This window comes from Neovison vison, chromosome 8, assembly GCF_020171115.1.
Source record: "Neovison vison isolate M4711 chromosome 8, ASM_NN_V1, whole genome shotgun sequence".
NCBI classification, from domain to species: Eukaryota; Metazoa; Chordata; class Mammalia; order Carnivora; family Mustelidae; genus Neogale; species Neogale vison.
The window spans coordinates 15,438,539-15,457,710 of NC_058098.1; the positions used below are offsets into that span (position 1 = coordinate 15,438,539).

The following is a 19,172-nucleotide window of genomic DNA, read 5'->3' on the forward strand; positions in this document are numbered from 1 at the left end:
ACACACTCCTCGTTTGCAGAGGAGGAAACGAAAGCTCAGGGGAGGGTAGCCGCTTGCCCAGGACCACACAGCTGGAAGGGGTGAGGCCCAGATCCCACCCGGAGGCCTCCTTGAGCTTCCTGACACGAGGCAGGCCTCTGCAGTCTGCTGCCAGAGCTCAGGAAGGGGACGAGGCAAATGGACAGGGAGCAGTTAGGGAAAGCTGCCTGGAGGAGGAAGCATGGCCCAGGCTTTGGGATAGAGGTGTAATGTAGTCCGGAGGGCTAGACCGGAGGAGGGAAGGTTTGGAGCATATGCCAAGTAGGGGTTGTTGGGTGACTGCTGAAGGTCTGCGAGGCAGATGGAGGCCCTTGGCTGGATAAGTGGCAGGACAGGTAGGAGGAGTTCTGCGGAAGGAAGATGTGTGTCAAGTTGCTTGCTAGAAGCTTTTGGAGTCAGCCTGGAAAACACCGCCTGTCCCCATCCCTGGCCCTGGTAAGCAGAGACGCACACGCACACGCACACACCTCCCTGAAGACACCGGTCCTATCTCCCCGGACACCCCCTCCCCAGAACATACACACGGCTGGGGCTTCTGTACAGGCGGAGGCACCTCTCCCATGTCACTCCCAAGGCAGCCCCTGTCCCTCTGGCCACAAGACAGAAGATGCCCAGCTCCTTGAAGGCCCAAGATGACCAGGCTGTTTGGCATCATCTCCTTCTGAGTTGCTTGGCCTTTGGGGCTCTGCCCGTAAGACTGATGTCCATACTGCGCCCTTGCCACCATCCACCATCAGACAGGAGTCTGATGAGAGCTCTTATCTTCTGCCCTTATCCTTCTGCTCACTTCTCTCCCACAGCGTGGGCCTCCTGTGGCACCTGGGGCAACAAACACACTCCAAACCTCAGGTCCTCTGTGCATGCTGTTCCCTCTGCCTGGAATGCTCTTCCCTGTAGATGCCCTGTGGCTAGCTTCCTCACCTCCTTCTCAGGCCTGCTCAAGTGTTCCTTTTTCAGTGAGGCCTTCCCTGATGGTTCCGTTGAAACTCGTAGTCCCCCCCCCCCGCCCGTTTTATGTGTCTCCATAGACCATTTCACACCTAACCTACTGTAGATTGTGTGTTTCACTTACTTACCTGTCTCTCGTGCTTAACTGTAGGCTCCGGGAGGGCAGGGATTTTGTCTACCTTGTTTGCTGTATCCCTAGTGCTGGTCGCTGTGCAGTGAATGTGTGCCAGCGCTCTGGGGGAGGTCGGGCGCCCTCTTCCTGGGGGGCCAGCTCCCCTGCAGCAGGCCTGAGGTCCCAGATCTAGGCCAGGGAAGACAGCAGCTGCTCATTCTTATCCTCAAAAGCATGGTGCTTCCAGTGACCCTTCTCCTGAGCGTGGCCAGTTTCCCTAAGGCCCTTTGCATGCACACCCCACATTCGGGTGACCATTCTGTATTCACCCTTCGAGGTGGAAACTTCCAGCTAGGCCCAGCTCATGGTCACCTGATACCACTCAGTGTGGCCCTGGCAGGTTGATGTGTGCCTTGCTTCTAGAGCCAACACTCAACAACTAAAATACTTAAAGGGTCTGTCTCTCTGACTTGGAGCACTGGCCCAGGTGAGTTTCAGAACTTCAGCATCTTTGTCCTCACAGTAACATTTGCTGTAAAGTGTCGGGGGACTAACCGGAGGCCTGTAACAGGTAAGTGTGGGAACCAGGATTTAGGAGTCCCGGGTTTCTGCCCCACCCCAGGGTACCCTCTGGATTTATCCGTCTGCGTCCTTTCCCCTCTCATTTTAGTTTTATTGGGGTAGAATTGATAAGTAGAAATTACGTGTTTAAGGTGTTTTGATATACATGTATGCTGTGAAACGATCACCACAGTCCAGCTAAGTGAACATATCCATCACTGCAGATAATTACCGTCGGCTTTGGCTGCGTGTGTGTGTGTGAGAACACTCACGATTTACCCTCCTAGCAAATCTCAAGTATATTTATTTATTTGACACAGAGTGAGATCACTAGTAGGCAGAGAGGCAGGCAGAGAGAGAGGGGGAAGCAGGCTCCTTGCTGAGCAGAGAGCCCGATGTGGGGCTTGATCCCAGGACCCTGAGATCATGACCTGAGCCCAAGGCAGACACTTAAGGACTGAGCCACCAGGCGCCCAGAATGCTACAGTATTGTTAACTGTAATCCCCATGTGCACATTCCATCTCCAGAACCAAACTCCACTCGTAGAACTGAAACTTTGTACCTTTTTTTTTTTTTTAAAGATTTTATTTATTTATTTGACAGAGATCACAGGTAGGCAGAGAGGCAGGCAGAGAGAGTGAGAGGGAAGCAGGCTCCCTGCCAAGCAGAGAGCCCGATGCGGGACTCGATCCCAGGACCCTGAGATCATGACCTGAACTGAAGGCAGCGGCTTAAACCACTGAGCCACCCAGGCGCCCCGAAACTTTGTACCTTTTGACCGATATCTCCCACTTCCCTCTTCCCCTGTTCAAGCTGCCCCGACTATGTTCTACTTTCTGCTTTTATGAGTTGGGCTATTTTAGATTCCACGTGCAAGTGAGATGGCGCAGGATTTGTTTTTCTGCGTCTGGTTGATCTCACTTAGAGTGATGTCCTCCAGGTTCATCTGTGCTGCAAATCGCAGAATTCCCTAGAGGCTGAATGATATTTCTGTGTGTGTGTGTGTGTGTGTGTGTGTGTGTGTGACGTTTTCTTTATCCATTCATCTGTCGACGGACCTTTAGGTTGTAGCCACGTCTTGGCTGTTGTGGATAATACGGCAGTGAACGACGTAGTACAGATATCTGAGATACTGACTTCATTTCCTTTGGATAAAGATCCAGAAGTAGGACTTCGGGATCGTATGGTAACTTTTTAAACGTTTCTTGAGGAGACTGCTCGCTGTTCTCCACGGTGGCTGCACCAATTTGCATTCCTGCCAGCACGTACAAGGGGTCCCTGTTCCCGTCTGTCCTCAGCGACACTTGGTGACTGTAGCACACTAACAGGTGTGGGGTGATCTGTCCTTGTGGTTCTGATTTGCATTTCCCTGGTGATCAGTGATGCTAATCTCCAGGGAAATGCACCTTTCCATGAAGCTGTTGGCCATTTGTACGCCTGTTGAGAAATGTTTATTTGGGTCCTTTGCCCATTTTTAATCCGATGATGTGGTATTTTTGCCATTGGGGGCTGGAAGTTCCTGGGGCATTAGCCCCTGTCAGATTGGGTCTGCAGGCATTTTCTTTCACTGTAGTTGCCTTTTCACTCCGTTGAAGGCTCCCCTTGCTGTATGCTTTTGTGTCTGGTGCAATCCCACTTGTCTTTGTTTGTGTGTGGTGCCCGTGTTCTCTCGTTTCTCTCCCCTGCTGACCTGCGCCCATCAGCCAGCAAACATCTGAGTGGCCATTACATCCTGGGCTCCGTCCTGAGGGGTCCCAGCCATGACACGATTGAGGGAAAGAGCCCTGTCTCATGGAGTCTACATTCTAGTAGGAGAGATGGAAATTGACCAATAAGCAATGAGACCTGTTCCCAGGGGAACAGGTAGAGAACGGCAGAGGAGCCCTTCGGAGGCCGGGCTGGAACAGGATCTAAATGGGGAGTGTAGGACGGGGAAGAGCCCTGCCGGCTGGGGGATCAGCGAGCATGGAGGCCCCGACCTGGGAACAGGCCTGATTGTAGCTGGGACAGAAAGAAGGCTCTGGTGGCCTCATAGAATGGAAGGTCTGGGGCCCGAGTCTGCAGGCCTTGTGGAAGCCATGAGGGTTCAGAGTGGAGAGGCGCATGTTTGATTCACATGTTAAAAAGATTGCTCTAGCTGCTGTGTGGAAAACGGAGTTGGAGGGGCAAGCCTGTAGACATGGAGATCTATTTAGGAGGTGGTTAGAACCTGGGTGGAGGGGACAAGAAATGGCAAGTAGTTTGGAGGTCGAACTGACAGGCCCTGCCTTGTTTCTAGGATCTTCTCCAACAGCTACCAGAACTTGGGGCTGGGGGCCAGAAGTGGGTTTGAGCTGCCACGGGTTGGGAACAGCCCTGTTGCTCCTGGAGCTCCCAAGAGACTTGGGGAAGGTTGTCCCCAACCCCTCTCTTCCCTTCCCAGGGGCTGCCGGGAGGCCATTCAAAGGATTGCCTATGAGTTCGTGGAGATGAAGGCCGAGGAGGGTGTGGTGTACGTGGAGGTGCGCTACAGCCCGCACCTGCTGGCTAATTCCAAAGTGGAGCCAATCCCCTGGAACCAGCCCGAGTAAGTAATACCTGCTGGGGCGGCCCGACTCGTGGGAGCCCTGGACCTCCTCTTGCTCCGTGGTCCTGTCTGTGGCCTCAGAAAGATGGGTTTAACTCTTTCGCAAGAGACATGGTTCCTAGCCCTCACCTGGGCTAATTTTAAAAATTTTTTGACCTTTGGTAAAAGTGTCTGGCTATGTTTCCCTGCCCCGGACACAGGCCCACAATCTAGGAATAGTAACCCCCTTGTCTAGGGGCTTCTATGTGTCCTGTTCTAACCTTGTCACTGACGCGAGTGTGGCCTGTTCCTGCCCACTGTCTGGACCCCAGAGAGCTCTGAGTGCCATCAGCCGACTTCCTCGCCCCCTTCCAGCCAGGACTCCGACAGCTGTGGATGCGTGGGAATCAGACCTGGCAGGCTTAGCAGCAGCCCCCGTCCGTGGGGGAGGACTGGGCCTGAACTCATCACCCCACACACCTTCCAGTCTGGAAGTGCCCACGCAAGCAGGAAGTGGGGGGTTGTGCCAGGGCTGGGGGCCAGGTCTTTCCCCAGAGCCTGTGGGTTCGCAGCGGCTGGAGCTGCTTCTCCAAGAGGCGTCCTTCTCTGCCCCCAACACCCCGCCATGTCCCTGTCCCAGGGCTGCCCTTCAGACCTTCCTTTATCTCTGGCCCATCGCTGCTCCTCTCCGCACACAGGGGCGACCTCACCCCGGATGAGGTGGTGGCCTTGGTGAGCCAGAGCCTGCAGAAGGGAGAGCGAGACTTCGGGGTGAAGGTGCGGTCCATCTTGTGCTGTTTGCGGCACCAGCCCTGTGAGTACCCCTCAGCCCCGCCCCTGGCCACTGCCCTGACACACCCTCCCGCCCCGCCCCCCCAAGCCTGGCACTGGAGCCACGTCTGGTCCCCACATGCGCCCACCCCATGGTATTTGTGGAGCCCATTGGCAGGACCTCGGGGCTTCTTGCAGTCACTGGAGCCTACTGCCGTGGGCAGGCTCAGACCTCCTGGCAGCAGAGCGACCCTCCTCCCTGGGCAGACCAGGCCTGCCAGCCACATGACCTGCATTTAGGAAGCAAAAAACCACAGGAACCTGAACAATCGGAAAAAACCATCTAAGCCAGGTTCTGATGAGCCCACGGTCCTCCCTTGAGACCCTGGGGGCCAGGCCTCGTCCTGCGTGGGCCACAGGCCTTGTGGACAGACAGGTCTGCCGTCTAGGGCCTCCAAGGGTCTCGCTCGTGAGATACGCTGGTCAGGCGTCTAGAGCTCCAGCTTCCATGGTGTGCAGAGCCCCACGGTGTGACTTTGGACACGTCCCTCCACCTCCTCGGACCGCAGCTGCGTCACGGCCGGTGACCGTCTCTGCTCAGTCTCTGCTCCAGCGGGCAGTGCGTGCCAAGGGCTTCCCGCCCGCCGACGGGCCCGCAAGTGGAGGGGGACTTGCGTGGGCTTCCGCGGTCCCCGTGGCAGCCTGTGGGGCCGGGCTGCCGTCGCCGAGCCTCCTCGGCTGGGCGTGGGGCTGAGGCTGAGAGAGGGGCGGCCTCCTGCCCCTCGGTCGGGACGGCGTCGGGCGCACACGTGCACACGCAGCCCTCTGGCTCCAGAGCCTGCGACTGGTCATTTTTAAACTCTTCGTGAGGACTTGGTTAGTTAAGAGGCCAGAACCGGTCAGCAGTATGACGAGTGCGGTTCTGGGCTTCTCTGTGAAATCGCGGGGAGCCTCTGTCTCCTCCTCTGCCAAATGGGGTTAGGCCACGGCACCGTGAGGCGGCGAGGAGCTAGGCTTGGGCTGGGGGACGGGGAGCAGAGGGACTTCTGGGGGCCACCAGCAGAGGCGTGTTGCCCACAGGCTGGTCCTCGGAGGTGGTGGAGCTGTGTAAGAAGTACCGGCACCAGTCTGTGGTGGCCGTGGACCTGGCTGGAGATGAGACCATCCAGGGAAGCAGCCTCTTCCCGGGACACATGAAGGCCTTCGAGGTAGGGCCCCGGGGAAGGAGGCAGGGATGGGCTGGCACCGGGGAAGCCATAGGAGGAGGGAGGGGGTCACGTGGACAGGGGAGGCTGGGGCCACCTCCATGCTCCCTCCAGTGCGCCGTGGTGGGGTCTCGGGGGTGCTAGAAACTGGGAATTTGTATAAGCAGAAGCTCCCATCCGGTGTGGGCACTCCTGTGTGGGAGCCCGTTTCTGCCTGTCATTTGCCGTGTGACCTTGGGTGAGACTGTCCCTTCTTGGGGCTGCTGTTCCATCTGTTGGGATGACCGAGTCGGAGCGAACATTCAAAGCCTCACGACGACGCACTCCGTCCCCGGGCCTGGAGCGTGGGTTCTGGGGCCAGAGCTCTGGAGTTTTACCGCCCTGACTCAGAGCCTGGCTCCCCTTTTCCTGTTTGATCACCGTCCTGTTACTTTCCTGGGCCTGTTTCTTCTCTTGTAAAACAGGTATTGGAGTGTTTGTGGAGATTAGGTAACGTGGCTGAGCCCTTTCATACGGTGACTGACCCACGGTCACCGTCTAGTAAATGGCAGCCGTGGCTTAAGTTAGGATCACACAAACAGAAACCCCGGCTTCCCCGTCCTGAAGCAGGTCAGCTAACTGCAGAAGGGCCTGGCTTGAGCCTGCCGAAACGGGGAGCTGAAGTGTGGCAGGGGCTGGGCCCGCGGGGGCCTCCCCCAGGCCGTCCCTGACCGCCTGTCCCCCCTGCAGGAGGCTGTGAGGAGCGGCATTCACCGCACCGTGCACGCAGGGGAGGTGGGCTCCGCGGAGGTGGTGAGAGAGGTGAGGAGGTTGGGCCGGCCTGGGGGCCTTTCGCCCGCTTCCCCCCCGCCACCCCGTCCTGGGCTCCACTCCGCTTCTCTGCAGGCCGTGGACACGCTCAAGACGGAGAGGCTGGGCCATGGCTACCACACGCTGGAGGACGAGGCCCTTTACGCCAGGCTGCTGCAGGAGAACATGCACTTCGAGGTGGGCGGCCGGGCGGTGGGAGGACAGCTGGGAAGCCAGGAGGGCACCGGGAGTGCCAGGAGCCAGGCCAGCGCGGCAGGAGTGGGCCGTGGGCCTCAGAGCCGCCCACCGGCAGAGGTGGCAGGATGGAAGTCATGGGACTCGGCGGCCGGGAGGCCGGTGTGGCTCCAGCCCGAGGGGCTTACGAGGTGGGGTGGGGGGTGGCGTGGCTTGGGGGGGACACGTGGGCCAGCCACCCACCTGCTCTTCCAGGTGTGCCCCTGGTCCAGCTACCTCACAGGCGCCTGGAAGTCGGACACGGAGCACCCAGTGGTTCGGTGAGGCCCGGTCCCTGGGGCCCATTCAGTTTTGTACCAGGAAAGCCGAGGGTGGGAAGGAAGTGGAGGGACTGGGTCCTGGCCCAGGCGGGGCCTCTTGCTAGGAAATCTCTTCGAGTCCTTGGGAAGCAGGTGCTGCTGTCCTCATCTGTAAGATGAGGGCAAAGCTCGGTGTGCCGTGACATGATTGAGGGAGCCCAGGTCCTAAGTAGCAGAACTGGGGGGGCCCTCTCATGGAGCAGTCATGGCAGAATACCCTGCTGCCCCAAGGGGGAGGGGGCTTCCACACTCTAGACCCTGCCTCCTGGGCATCTGGGAGAGGCGGCTCTCCAGGTCACGTGGTCCCTGCTCCTAACCTAGCATCTAACTAGAGGCCTTGGTCCTTCCTCCAGCTGTTCTGTGACTGGGCCCTGGGAGCCACATCAGGCCTCAGGAGGGCAAAACCACCCTTTCCTGACACAGGAGAAGGCGGCAAGAACAGGGGGCGACCACGGTCAGGCCAAGCTTAACGGCAGGATCTTGGGCTCTGATGTTGTTCTTACAAGGAGGTCATGAGGTCTGCTTCAGGACAGGGGAGTGTGTGGTACCGGCAGAGTGTCCGCGGGGAGGTTCTTGGAGGCACACGGGCACACAGCCTGTGGGCTGGAGACGGGTGTGTGAAATCAGCTGCACAGATTCGATTGTTGAAGCGACAGCCTCAGGAGATGGTGGTACGAGAGGGCCGGGGAGAGAACCCGGGACAGTGACACTGAAGGGACAGACAGAAGAGACTGGTCCGAGAAATCAAGAAAAAGGGTTTTAAGAACAGTCAACAGTGTAAAACTCTACAGAAGCTGAGTAAAGAGCCAGAGGAGGCCTTCTGGGTGTAAGGCGACGGGGATCTGGGGTGCCAGGAGCCCTTTCCATGGGGGGTGGTTGAAAAGTCAATCTTAGTGGGATTAAGGGTGAAGGGGGTACGGACGACTCTCCCATCATTGGCAGTGAAGGCGAGGGCTGGAGAGGGCGGTAGCCGGAGGGCATGCTGCTTGTTCAGCCTCCCTAGGCCCCCACTCTACCTGTTCCTCTTCTGCCTTTGCCCGGCTCTGGCCCGCCTGGGTGGGCTCAAGTCTGGAGATGCTAGTTCTGTGCTGTCGGACAGGTCAGCTGAGTTCTCCCAACTTCCTTCCCCTGTACGGCGAGCAGCTCTTCCAGGTCGTAGGGGGCTGCGGGCTCTTGGCGGCAGGCACTGTTCACGTAAGAGTACAGGCGGCTCTTCCCTCTCCCCCTCACCCCTGCATCCAGGTTTAAACAGGACGAGGCTAACTACTCACTCAACACGGACGACCCACTCATCTTCAAGTCCACCCTGGAAACGGATTACCAGATGACCAAACAGAGCATGGGTTTCACCGAAGAGGAGTTCAAGAGACTGGTGAGTGGGCGTCACTCTGGCGGCCTTGACTCTTGGTCCTGGGAGCGCGTGAGGCCTTCAGGTCTTAGCACTGGAGGTGAGGTGTTTGCCTCACCAGGCCAACCCCTGCCGGTCCTAGAGTTAGGGGCCTTCTAGGGACAAGTTCTAGGGCTGGCACACTGATCAAGGAGCAGGTTTTTCAGTCTTTGCTTGGGTCGAGTGCCTGCAAAGAATCCATTAAAAGCTGTCACCTCTCTTCCCAGAACGGTGTGCTCGGCTATAAAATTCTGCACGCACTTTTCCAGCCATTCATAGATCCCAGGCTGAGCCCTTAATTTCAGGGGCTGATACCCCAAATCTGTCCCTGCGGGAATCTCTCTGGCCCCACATATCCTGCCTGGTCTCCAGTTTCTCCAGCTTCCTTCTCTCATCCCTGTGTCATGTCATGGCACTTTAAGAGCACTGAACCCCACGGTCTGTGCTCTGGCACTTGTTGCCAGGTGACATGGGACATGTCCTTCCCCACAGTGAGCTTAATCATTTGCCATGCTCATTGAAGAGGATGGCACATCACTAGACTGTCAAGGCTTTCTTCCATGCTCTCTGGTTTCACATTATTTGCCATTCTGGCCCTTGTAGAACATCAACGCGGCGAAGTCCAGTTTCCTCCCGGAAGATGAGAAGCAGCAGCTTCTTGACCTGCTCTATAAAGCCTATGGGATGCCACCTTTGGCCGCTGCAGGTGTGTTCCTGGCTGGGCTTCTGGGCTCTTGACCTGCCCGGGAGGCTCTTGACCTGGCTTTGTGGGATTTCCTACAAAAAGCCCTTCCTTCCCCTCTGGGGAGGTGCTCAGGATACATGAGGCCTCCCTGGTTCCAGGGCTGAGGCTGATGGCCTCCCACTAGACTGGCTTACCTTCTGTGTAGTGCCATCTTCAGGCTGGTCTTGGGGGAGACTTTCTGAAGCCCAGTCCCAAAGATCTTGGCAACCTGGGTCATCTCCATGGTCGCCTAAAGCCAAGGGCAGGGGAGCTAGGCCCAGGTTCTAGCTCTGTTCCGCTCCTTCCTTCTGATGTGGCTTTGGCAAAGCATTCCCTTGCTCTAAGCCTCAGTCTCCCGCTCTGCAGAAGGGGGTTCCTCTCTGACTCTGAAGTCCTGGGTACTAGCGGCCGCTAACCTTTCTGTGTCTCTGATGTGGCAAGCAGAGCCGCATCCCTGAAGACATCGTGGCTGCCTCTCCAAGCCCTCACCTGTGGACGGAGCCTCCCCAGCACTGTGAGGCTGGAACGACACTTACCTTGACTCCTTCAAGGAATACTGGCCTAGTCAGCTACGGCTGCTCCTGAAGCCCGTGTGCCCGTTTCTACACACACCAATACCTCGGCATGCCGCGTCTCTGCCTACGGGCCAGACTCCAGTTGACTGAAACCTTTCTCCTATGGTGACTCGTGCTGAAAATCTGGTGCTCAATAAAGCAGCCAATGGCTGGTACTATGCAGCGCCATGGTCGAGGGCAGAGTGAGAATGGAAGGAGCCTCTGGGTTCCCAGACTCAGGCAACCGGCCCAGCAGCGGGGTCCTGAGATCCTGGTGCGGGCTTGGGGTGGGGGGTGGAGGGGGGACACGAGCTTCTAATGCTGGGGGCAAAGAAGGGACCCAAGTCTGCCCTCCCTCCAGAAGAAACAAGGCTTCTCTTGAAGAGTGAATCTGCTTAACTGCTCCCTCTCTGCGCTCTGCTGCTGTAGGTTTTAAGGGCTGGGCCTGCCCGTCTGGGTGAGCTGTGGACTGGGGTGGCAAGCGGGAGAGTGGAAGACTGATCAGCCAAGGAGGGTCCCAGCCTCTGTGAAGACCAGCTTCTTCTCAGGTACTTCCTTGCACGGAAGCCCGGGGCACTGACAGATCCCAGCTAACCGTGGACTTGGGGAAACCAGGCCCACCCCTGCTTTTGCTGTTTAAAGAAGAAATAATCATAAACCAGTCACACAAATCATCAGCATTTATTTCCTGGGTCCTAGGTGTCACTTATCTCGGTAGAAAGGGCAAAGAGTTGATCAGACAGTTTTGAGCACAAAACCCTTGCCTAGAAATGGATCTGCAGAGCTCCATGAGGGGACGCAGAGCCGCACAGACAGTCAGTTTAACTTATAATGCCTTCCAAAAAAACCCAAACACAGCTCCCGCCCCCTCTGCTGAAAAAAAGTTTAAAGTTTTTAAAAAGTTTAAAAGTGTTTTTTAAAAAAGGGATATGAAGATCGTGACCCAGAAGGTTGGGCTTGGGGAGGCAGTGGGGCAGAGTTGGGCTGGGGTTTGCTGCCCAGGCCACCTCTGGAGGTGCGTTCTTGGGGGGCTGCTCAGGCACCCACTGAATAAATAATGCCCCACAGCTGCGGGGTCCCGGAAGTGTACCTGGGCACAGTGAGGAGGTGGTGGGCGAGGGGAGCCTCAGGGTGCAGGTGGAGGGCCTTCCCAGGGAAGGGGCCGCGGTGGCCTCTGGGGGTGCCTTTTCACTCTGGCCTGGCCTGCCTGGGACCGGGGCTCAGAGAAGAGGCTGCCAGGCCAGTGCCAGGGCTCCCAGTCCAGGCAAGGACAGCAGGTCTCTTTTCCATCCTCCATGGGCAAGGTCAGACTCAAGACGAGGTGGTCCCATCGCTGCTCTCGGGCTGGCTGCTGGCTGCCTTGTCTGGGGCGCCCGTCTCTGTCTGTCCTTCTGGAGAGGAGAGAAAAGGAACATACACACAAACGTAAAGCACAGAAGGCTACTTGGAAGTGCCCAAAGTGGTAATAGTAGAGCCCTGGGGCGCAGGACACGAGCTAGATTGGGGTGGCAGTGACCAAAGGGACCTTTAACCTGGCCTCTAACGTGTTACTGTTTACAAAGAACTTGCGTGCGGTGCTACTAGTATCATTACGGTCAGTGAAAGGCCAGGACTACAGAGGACGGCTGTAAGCCTTAGCATCCAGGGAAGGGCTGCTGCGCGACGTTTGAGAAGTCTGTGCGGGTTCTCCAAGAGGAAAGGGCAAAGACGAAGCCCCAGCCGGGAGCAGGTGCCCCGCGGAGAACGAGGGTGTGGCTGGGGCAGAGCCCACGGCGGTTTCACTCTGCCGCGTCCTTACCAGACGGGCCTCACCTTGGCCCACCCATGACCCCCTATCCTGGGGTGGTACCTGTAGCAGAAGCTTGGGCCCAGAGGGTCCTTCTAGACTTCCAGAAGCCTGACAAACTATTCTGCACTTTGGGCAAATTTTCTAGCTCATGATGTTCTATTTGACCCTGAGCTTCTTGCCCTGGCAAGCAGAACTTTCTCATCAGATTCCCTAGTAATTTCTGCTCTACCCTTTCCTTGCTGTGGGATCTCGGGCAATTTATTTCCTCTCTCTGAGCCTTTGCACACTTCCACCTGTATGTGACGGGAGTGCAAGGCCCACAGGTGGTCATCTGGCACGTGGGAAGGTCTTTGCCCATGGTAACAATTCCTCTCGGCCAGTCCCAGCTCTCTCTTGGCCAGGGGAGAAGGTGGGTTTTGTGTTTGTTTGTTTTTTTTTAAAAGAATGAGCACAAGAGTGAGCAGGGAAGGAGAGGAAGAGGGACAGAATCTGAAGCAGGCTCCAGGTCCAGTGTGGAGCCTGAGGTGAGGCTGATCTCATGACCTTGAGGTCATGACCTAAGCTGAAATCAAGAGTCAGACAGTTAACTGACTGAGCCACCCAGGTGCCCCAGGGAGAAGGTTCTTGAACACTTACTTTACCAACCACTACCCTTGGGACCCCCTTGGGGCCAGTTTCAGGACACGCTTGAAATGTTTTGTGGTCACTGTACTGTTGGGAAGTGTACTCCTTTCTTTACATCCTGTCTGTTGTTTCTCATTATTAGGCAAAGTAAGGAAATGTTTGCGCTCTCCACATGCGGAAGGATCAGGAAAGGTAGGATAAGCTAAGGGAGGGTTAACAAGCACCAGCAGGCCCCAGACTTGGCCCCTGTCCTTCAGGATAGGCCAAGGCCCGGCCTCCCCATCCATACGGCCAGGTCTCCATCTCCTGGGCTGTTTTAAGCAATCAGATTCTCAGCCAGGTCTGCTGGGTCCGAATCTCTGTAGGCCCCCTCCCTCAGCGAGCCTGGGGGACTGAGCACAGCCCCCAGGCCTGCCTGTGGAAGCCGCTCATGGCAGGGCCCACTGGAAGGTTGCCTGGCTGGGCCAGCCTACGACTGTAGCATGAGTGCTTCACCTCCTTGCAGGGACCACTGTTCCTTCCTCGGGTCCCCTTTTTAAAGGTCACCCTGGCAGGCTACTGTCCTAGACCCAGAAGACCCAGACACTCAGGGATTCCAAATTAGAGGAAACCGGTATTTGAAGGGCCAGGGTCCACGGAGTGGCTACCACTGCTGAGGCAGAGGGGGTGGAACAGGTTCCCAAAGTCGAGGAGAAGGCTGCAGAAGCTCAGAGCAAGCCCTGTGGCAGCACAGCCCGTGGTGGGGGCAGGCACGTGGGGCCGTGAGCAGCCCTTGACTAGGCAACCTGTCCCTACTGCCAAGTGCCATGTCCCAGGGCACAAGACAAAGATCCAGGGGGGAGAAGCCCCCAGCCCAGAGGGGTGCTGAGCAAAGTGGGGCTGTGGAGATGGACAGGAGGAGAGGGGCCACCTCCTGCTTGAGGGGCAGGTGGTCAGGGTCTGGGTCTCTGAGGAGGGAGGGGAAGGCAGGAAAAACCAGCCTCAGGGAGCAGTGTGTTAAGGTCCGTCAGGGGCCGCTAGAAGCAGATGTGCTTTCCTCTGGCCGGGTCAGCGGCGGCGGGCTGAGCGAGCTGGCAGGCGGTTGGGCCACAGGACAGGGAGGACGGACAGACCCCCGGAGCAGGGCAGGGTGTGCGGTGCCTTCCTTGCGCAGGGTGCCGTTCTGTGTTCACTTGCTGGTGACCCTGAGCGACCCACCCAGCTTCTTGGGCCTGTTGGTCTGTCTAGAACAGGAGCGTGTTGAGTCCATGTCCCCACAGTCTGTTCTGTACTCAGGGGTCACTTCTGGCCCACACGCACCAAGGGCTCTAGGCTAGAAACTACAAGGGAGGGCGGGGGGTGGGGGGAGATGGCGGCTCTCCAGGACAGCTCTGTGGGAGACCCATGGAGCCCCAGAGTTGCAGTCAGCTGTGGGAGGTGATGTGACACAGACCTTGCCTTTGAGGAATTATGGGGACAGGGAGGAGAGGGTTCTACCCAGTGCACGAGGGTGAGGGAAGGCCGCCCAGAGCAAGGCCCCAGGGCTGACCGGTGGACAGAGCAGAGCAGAGTCCACTAGGACAGGAAGGGAAGGAGGGCTGCCCCAGGCACGGTGGGGGGTTGGCGGCTGCTATTTCCCCCTTCAACTCACTCCTGCAGCCCGTAGTTTCCAAGCACCTGCTCCCCTGGAGCTCACATTCCAACACATGAAAACTTCACTGCCAGAGCAGGCCCCTCTGAGCACCTGGTAGGAATTCAGCCATAGGACTGGGTGGGAAGGTTCTAGCAGAGGAGACCGTGACCCAGGAGGCTCTTGACAGAAAGAGATCCATGGTGGGTATGGCTGGAGGACAGAAGGTGAGGGCAAAGGGGCCCCCGCTGAGATCCAAGAGGGAGAGCAGGGCCTGGTCACACAGTAGGGTGCTTCACGGTCAGTGTGACAGGGGCCTTGCCGCAGAGACATGATGGAACGGGACAGTTTGAGTCCTGCTGGCCACAGGCTGGCTGGTGGGGACGCAGGGAAGTAGATGGCCCTGGGACGTGTCTGGGAAGAGAATGGATAGGACCTGTGGAAGGAGAGGGCGATGAGGAAAAGGGAGGAGGCTGGACGCCTGGCCGAGTCCTAGGGCCTGAGACACTAGGGCCCTCCAGCCTAGAAACTGGTTGGCCCCTTGGCCACGGACCATGAGACTGGGGCCGACTTAACGTGGGCAGTCTAGGACTTGGCGGGCGGCCCCGGAGCCCAGAAGAATGAAGACGCATGCGCTCTGACCTGCCCCCTCGAGTGTCAGCTCGCCCATGTCTCCAGCCAGCTTCCTCACGCTCACGGCCTCAGAGTCCCCCTGGATGTCAGGGACTGCGTTCCGACGACCTGTCCGGTCACAGGAAATGAAGTCCGAGTAGGAGGACTCAACCTCCATCATGCCTGTCGCATCGCTCCTCAGACCTGTGGGGACAGGGGCAGGAGGACCCGTGAGGCCAGGTGCAGCCCGCAGGGAAGACTCCGCTCTGGGCCCAGCATAGACATCTTTTGACAAAATGACAGTTTTTGCCTCAATCACTGAAGACAGAACAGCCAAGAAAAATACGAAGAACAAAATAAATCACCCATAATCTCACACCCAGGAAACCACTAACAACAGTTTGAAGAACAGCCTTTGTCTTTCCTCTAAAGTTACTGATGCGTGTCTAGCATTGGTGAGATGTGGCCGTGAACAAGCCCGTCACAGTCTCTGCCCCCATGGAGCCAACCAGCCAGCTGGTGGTCGTAGCGAATTGCCCAAGTCACCCGCGGAACTACGAAGGGGCTCAGGGCTGCCAGGGAGAAGGCAGGGTGCTGGAGTGACTTACCAGGGTCTGACCAAGGCTGGGGATCAGGAAGCAACATTTTAGGTGAGCTCCAAGGAAGAACATCTAGGTGTTATCTAGACGAGTGGAGGGGAAGAGCGTGTGAAGGCTCGGGGGATGGGTAGGAGGAGATGCGAGACCCAGAAGAGCTCCAGGCTGGAGTGTGCTGGGCGAGGGGCAGGGACGCCCAGGGTGCTGCCGAGCTGGCAGGGCCCGGGTCACATCTGCAACTGGCTGCAGGTCCCAAAAGATCAGAGCTGCGTTTCCAAGGAAGACTCTGGCATCTGGGTTGAGCAGGGCCCAGAAGGGGGCAACTTGTGGGCTCCTGCAGGTGAGGTGTGAGAAGATGGTCAGCAGAGGAAGGAGGCGGCGGTGCAGATTCTAGATGTGACTTGGAGGTTAGGTCAGCAGGACCTGGTACCTGACTGGTGGGGAAGTGAGCTTTCTAACCCGACTGAGTGCACGTGTGGCTGCCCGAGCCGGACAGCAGAGGAGGAGGCGTCCTTGGGGCCTGACGGGCGGGGAAGATTAAGAGTTCTGTTTGACCACACCGACTTGGAGATGCCCGTGAGCTCTGTGAGGGGAGATGCTGAGAAGGTACATGGAGGGAGGGGGCTGGAACTCCCAGATGGGGGAGGGTATGGGGAAGCAAAACAGGAAATGAGAAGTTCCCACTACAGAGAGGAGGAAGAGCTCTGCTGGTAGATAATATCGTCGAGACACCAAAAAGAACCACACATACAAAGAGCCATATAGATATTTGAAAACACGGGGGGAATCGTACACCTTGTATTTCATAGCCTACTTTGTAGAACTCTAGAACATGTCATTAAGGTTCCCTCTAGATGAGTTTTGTACACATATACTTGGATGTACCACGATGTGATCAGTCTCCGAGAAATGAACATGGAGGTATTTCCAATTTTCTACCATCACAGACAGGACCAGGTCTTCATGTAAGTCTGTGCCTCGCTCTAGTTATCAGAGGAAACTTCTAGAAGTAGAATTGCTGCGCTAAAGAGAAGGATGGGATGATTTTTAAGCCACACCATCTAGACACATTTCCAAGTTGCCTTCGTTTATTAGCATAGGGATTATGATGACAAGAAACAAGGGGGGAAAAAACCTTTTTAAATTCTGTACTATTCCCATTTATATTCCCACTTGCAGCATGTAAGATTGTCTGTCGATCTGCACCCTTGCCAACGGTCAATATTGCTATTATGTAAACAGATGTCCATCTGCTAGAGGGACATGAACATTTAAGAAACTGATTTTCTGAAGGCAGTCAGATCACACCAGGTATACTGACACAGCAAGGTTTCTGAGATAAACTGTTAATTGCAAAACAACACCTAGGACAGAAGCTAGTTTCTGTGGAAAAGAGCAGATACAAGGAAAGAAACCTTATCAAGTGTGGTTTTTTTTGTAACTAAGGGGACCTTTTACTTTTAAGACTATCTTTGTTCTTCTCAGCCCAAGTTACTGTGTGACGCTTTTGTACGGTGTTAGGTGACTGACTGACGTTGGCAGAGGTGCCTGGGGTGGGGTGGGGCTCAGTAAGGGGTGTGTGTGTGTGTGTGTGTGTGTGTGAGAGAGAGAGAGAGAGAGGGAGGGAGGGAGAGAGAGGAGAAAGGTCAGGTTGCCAGCGTGGAGGGCTGGCCTCACACCTCCACACAACACCTAGCTCAGAAGAGACAACTAAGAATTCATCTGGGGCATTCCAAGAATGCCCTGCGCCTCCCCGGGCCTGTTACCCTATCTGCAAAATAAAGGCAGGGCTAGAGCCCAAGGCAATCCCCCCAGGCTCCAGCAGAGGGCGTGCTCAGACTACCTTTCCCCGCTGCCTGGAGAGACGTTGCCCTAGTGCTTTGTCTTCTCAGCAAAAAACAACACAGCAAAAACCAAACTCTCCGAAGTCCCAGAAGGGGTTCCTTCACAGGTCACAGAAGTTTTACTTCTGCACTCTCCCTCTTGGGAAATGGCTCAGAGCCTCGGAACAGGGGACTGGCCTGCTGCAGTAACAGGAGTAACAATAACATTTCCGACGATTCGCACAGCAATAATAAAGAGAAAAGTTACGAAATCATTCTACGCTTTCTGGTCCTCATTTAAACTGCCACAAGACCGCTTGCAGTCAGTGAGGCGAGTTTATAACCATGACTCAGGAAGGTCCTGGGTGGACCCCTCGGGCTCTTAGGCCCAGGTGGCCGAGGGCAGGGGACAGACCCCCGGGAGGCCACACCATTTCCCCAAGCCCTGTCTCTTTAGTTCTTTTCCAATTAGAGTGTTGGTTCCCTGAGAATAGGGATTTCACCAGCCAGACCAAAGGCCTCTTCTGGGCAGCTGAGCCAACACGCTCAGAGCTCAAGACAGTGCCTGGCGAAGACTATGTGATCAATAAATATGTCTCGGGTGCCTGGGTGGCTCAGTGGGTTAAAGCCTCTGCCTTCAGCTCAGGTCATGATCCCAGGGTCCTGGAATGGAGCCCCACATCGGGCTCTCTGCTTGGCGGGGAGCCTGCTTCCCCCCTCTCTCTGCCTGCCTTTCTGCCTACTTGTGATCTCTGTCAAATACATACATACATACATACATAAAAATAAATATTTCTCAAATTTCTGTCTGTCTACCTATCTATCTACCCTCCATCTCTCTCCCTCTCTGTGCGGCCAATAAAGGGACTTGTTAGGACTGCTGGGAAAGGACTCTGTCCCCCGTAGACTGCTGTGATATTCTCGTCTGCTCTCTCTAGGATCTGCCACTGTGGGATGGAGTCACAGGCTTCATCTAAAAGGCCAGCTTCCAGCTGGAATAGACACCCTGGGGCTTTGGCTCCTGCCCTTTCCCTACAGGCTGCCCTGTGCAGGGAGCTGAGCCTCCTGGCTCAGAGAGGGAAGTGGGCCAAGCGCAAAGCCCAAGGAAAACACCAATGCGGCCCACCTTCTCCATCCTCACCCTCTTGGGGAAGAGGGATTCCAAAGCGATTTTAGGCTATAGTCAGGGGAGCCCCCTGAGCCACAGCACAAGCACACAATTTCACTTTTCTTCAACATTTGAATTCTTGCTCTCTGCTCTTTAAAGTCAATAGCAACAGGGAAATAAATCCTTAGAGTTGGAAACTGCGTCAGAAAATGGTCATTATCAGACTGCTAATGATAGTATAAACTCGCCAGAGCCTGGGCGTGATTTGCTGGGGAGTGATTTGCTCAGATGCACCAAGAAACCTTAACTTTTTTCATATCCTTGAGCAACTAAGCTCATAATAACTGACTTCTTTTTAAGATTTTATTTATTTGAGAAAGAGGGAGAGAGCGAGAAGGCGTGAGAGCACAAGCAGGGGGAGCAGCAGAGGCAGAGGGAAAAGCAGGTTTCCTCCTGAGCAAGGAGCCCAATGCAGGGCTTGATCCCAGGACCCTGGGATTGTGACCTGAGCCAAAGGCAGACACTTGACTGAGCCACCCAGGAGTCCCTCATAATAACTGATTCTAAGACAAGAGTCCAAGTTGTGCATGAAATTAATGTATAAAGATATTCATTATGGCATTATTTATAATAGTCCAAAACTAAGACACCGAAATGAGCTTCTATGAAAAACAGAAATATAAACATATTTCACCAATTTATAGCCAAATGAAATATAAGTAGCATTAAAATGTTGGTGAATTTATCTTGAGAGAGAGAGAGAGAGAGAAAACATAGGCAGGGGGAGGGGCTTAGGGAGAGGGAGAGAATCTTAAGCAGGC

At 55.9% G+C, this 19,172-nt stretch overlaps 2 protein-coding genes across 5 annotated transcripts in view; one reads left to right on the forward strand and one right to left on the reverse strand.

The window, feature by feature from the left end:
* ADA (adenosine deaminase) overlaps positions 1-10,861 on the forward strand; it is a 27,679-nt gene extending 16,818 nt beyond the window's left edge. Inside the window, exons 4-12 of the mRNA XM_044262981.1 lie at positions 4,084-4,227; positions 4,905-5,020; positions 6,058-6,185; positions 6,912-6,983; positions 7,068-7,169; positions 7,422-7,486; positions 8,768-8,897; positions 9,516-9,618; positions 10,081-10,861. Coding sequence (XP_044118916.1) covers positions 4,084-4,227; positions 4,905-5,020; positions 6,058-6,185; positions 6,912-6,983; positions 7,068-7,169; positions 7,422-7,486; positions 8,768-8,897; positions 9,516-9,618; positions 10,081-10,094 — 874 coding nt within the window. The 3' untranslated portion in view covers positions 10,095-10,861. The remainder of the gene's footprint in view (positions 1-4,083; positions 4,228-4,904; positions 5,021-6,057; positions 6,186-6,911; positions 6,984-7,067; positions 7,170-7,421; positions 7,487-8,767; positions 8,898-9,515; positions 9,619-10,080) is intronic.
* The window catches only part of PKIG (cAMP-dependent protein kinase inhibitor gamma), a 93,284-nt gene continuing 84,964 nt past the window's right edge, over positions 10,853-19,172 (reverse strand). For 3 of the 4 annotated variants that reach the window (XM_044262983.1, XM_044262984.1, XM_044262982.1), the window contains exons 3-5: positions 15,433-15,506; positions 14,855-15,028; positions 10,853-11,581 (exon numbers count right to left, since the gene is read on the reverse strand). In XM_044262983.1, the coding sequence (XP_044118918.1) occupies positions 11,502-11,581; positions 14,855-15,028; positions 15,433-15,469 (291 nt within the window). In that variant the 5' untranslated portion in view covers positions 15,470-15,506 and the 3' untranslated portion in view covers positions 10,853-11,501. The remainder of the gene's footprint in view (positions 11,582-14,854; positions 15,029-15,432; positions 15,507-19,172) is intronic. The other variant, XM_044262985.1, reaches the window with a different exon arrangement.